Source organism: Otolemur garnettii, unplaced genomic scaffold (assembly GCF_000181295.1).
Source record: "Otolemur garnettii isolate 467f Iridium unplaced genomic scaffold, OtoGar3 scaffold00002, whole genome shotgun sequence".
Lineage (NCBI taxonomy): Eukaryota > Metazoa > Chordata > Mammalia > Primates > Galagidae > Otolemur > Otolemur garnettii.
Genome location: NW_003852397.1, coordinates 26862691 through 26864819, shown reverse-complemented (window position 1 = coordinate 26864819; position 2129 = coordinate 26862691). Strand labels below are relative to the sequence as shown.

Genomic DNA, 2129 nt, shown 5'->3' with positions numbered 1-2129 from the left:
ACTCTGGATTTCTATGAACAAAAACGAATCCCATAGACTAGGGTATATGATAGTCATCAATCTGATTTTCTCTGAACAATGAATGTGGTTTTTTCATATAATTTCACATAATTCAGCTTCACATTTCTATCATAATGTCTGTCTCCAACTAGAAGTTAAAATTTATTGAACTGAACAATCGAACTGAACTTGGAAATAAGTCTCCTCCTGAAATAATTATTTTTTCAACAAGAAGTTAATAGGTAAATGTGTTAGAAGTGAGAGGCATCACATTACCAATGATTTACTCTTTTTTTTCCCCGCCCAGGTTTTTGCATATGCAAATAAAAAATTCACCGAGCTGGAACTCTAACCTGATTATGGATTTGGGAGAAAGATTACTCAATACACAACGGAAAAAATAAACTGGTCGACGGCTCTCAGGAAAGATGCCCTTTTGTCACAATATCCTTAATATGTCCTGTGTGAAAAGCACCTGGTCGAATGACGTCCGTGCTTCCCTGTATTCTTTAATGGTGCTCGTAATTCTGACCACACTGGTTGGCAATCTGATAGTTATTATTTCCATATCACACTTTAAGCAGCTTCATACTCCGACTAACTGGCTCATTCATTCCATGGCCACTGTGGACTTTCTTCTGGGGTGTCTTGTCATGCCTTACAGCATGGTGAGATGTGTTGAGCACTGTTGGTATTTTGGAGAATTCTTCTGTAAAATTCACACCAGCACTGATATTATGCTTAGCTCAGCGTCCATTTTCCACTTGTCCTTCATCTCCATTGACCGCTACTATGCTGTGTGTGACCCACTGAGATACAAAGCCAGGATCAATATCTTGGTTATTTTTGTGATGATATTCATTAGTTGGAGTGTCCCGGCTGTTTTTGCATTTGGAATGATCTTTCTGGAGCTAAATTTCAAAGGCGTTGAAGAGATGTATTACAAACACGTTCACTGTATGGGGGGGTGCTCTGTCTTCTTCAGCAAGATATCTGGGGTACTTGCCTTTATGATTTCATTCTATATACCTGGATCTATTATGTTATGTGTCTATTATAGAATATATTTTATAGCTAACGGGCAGGCAAGATCAATTAATGGTATGAATCAGAACTTTCAAATTGGATTGGAAGAGAAACATGGAATTTTACGAAGCAAAGAAAGGAAAGCAGCAAAGACATTAGGGATTGTGATGGGTGTCTTCCTGGTATGTTGGTGCCCTTTCTTTCTCTGTACACTCATGGATCCTTTCCTGGACTACACTATTCCACCCACCTTGAATGATGCCTTGATTTGGTGTGGCTACTTGAACTCTACATTTAATCCAATGGTTTATGCATTTTTCTATCCCTGGTTTAGAAAAGCATTGAAGATGATTCTATTTGGTAAAATTTTCCAAAAAGACTCATCTATATGTAAATTAGTTTTAGAATCAAATTCATAGAATGATTACATTTCACTGTTGTACAAGAAAGCTGGCAATTAGACTATTTATGAACACATGATAACCAACTACATGAACTAACATCATGGACTTCCCAAAATCAGTTATTTGAGTCAAAGTATAATGCTTATACCTCATTTGACACATAGTAGTGTGAGCTTTGTTATTTTTGTACGTATTGAGGCTTTGCCAATCCAACATATAAAGGCCTACATTTTAAAGGAAAATTTTCACCCTTAGATGAACTACCATGCAGGAATAGTGGTACCTTACTCAACTATTCAGTGATAGAAACTATGGGACTAAATTTGGGGATGCAAAGTGGAATGATGTTGTCATATATGTATATATGTCTTCTGGTAAAATCAACGAAAAGTACACATTACATACTATTACCAAATAATTGTGCACATATCACTTGCTACTTATATGCCTAGTAATATATATTTCAATCTTTAAACACTTGATCTTCATATTTTAAAACAAGTATGTCTAATTCTCATACTTCAGGAAATTTGAAAAATAAAGGAAAATGTAAAAATACTATATAAAAGCAAAATGAAAATTTAAAAAATATTACTCATAGCTTCTTGGAAAGAATTATTTAAAATTCTTAAAAATATCATTTTTCTGGTGGCTCTATGATGTTACTTTGTTTGAATGTACAAAGATTTTTTTAACCAT

General features: G+C 34.8%; 1 protein-coding gene across 1 annotated transcript; it reads left to right on the top strand.

The window, feature by feature from the left end:
• The first annotated feature begins 407 nt into the window (after positions 1-407).
• TAAR1 (trace amine-associated receptor 1) lies at positions 408-1528 on the top strand. The gene has a single exon (XM_003781684.3). It carries the CDS (start codon positions 429-431, stop codon positions 1443-1445), a length of 1017 nt encoding a protein of 338 aa, XP_003781732.1. The 5' UTR covers positions 408-428; the 3' UTR covers positions 1446-1528.
• Positions 1529-2129: the final 601 nt, after the last annotated feature.

What these genes read in the sequence shown, in the direction of transcription:
- TAAR1 (XM_003781684.3), top strand. Translation starts at nt 429, where the DNA reads ATGCCCTTTTGTCACAATATCCTTAATATGTCCTGTGTGAAAAGCACC.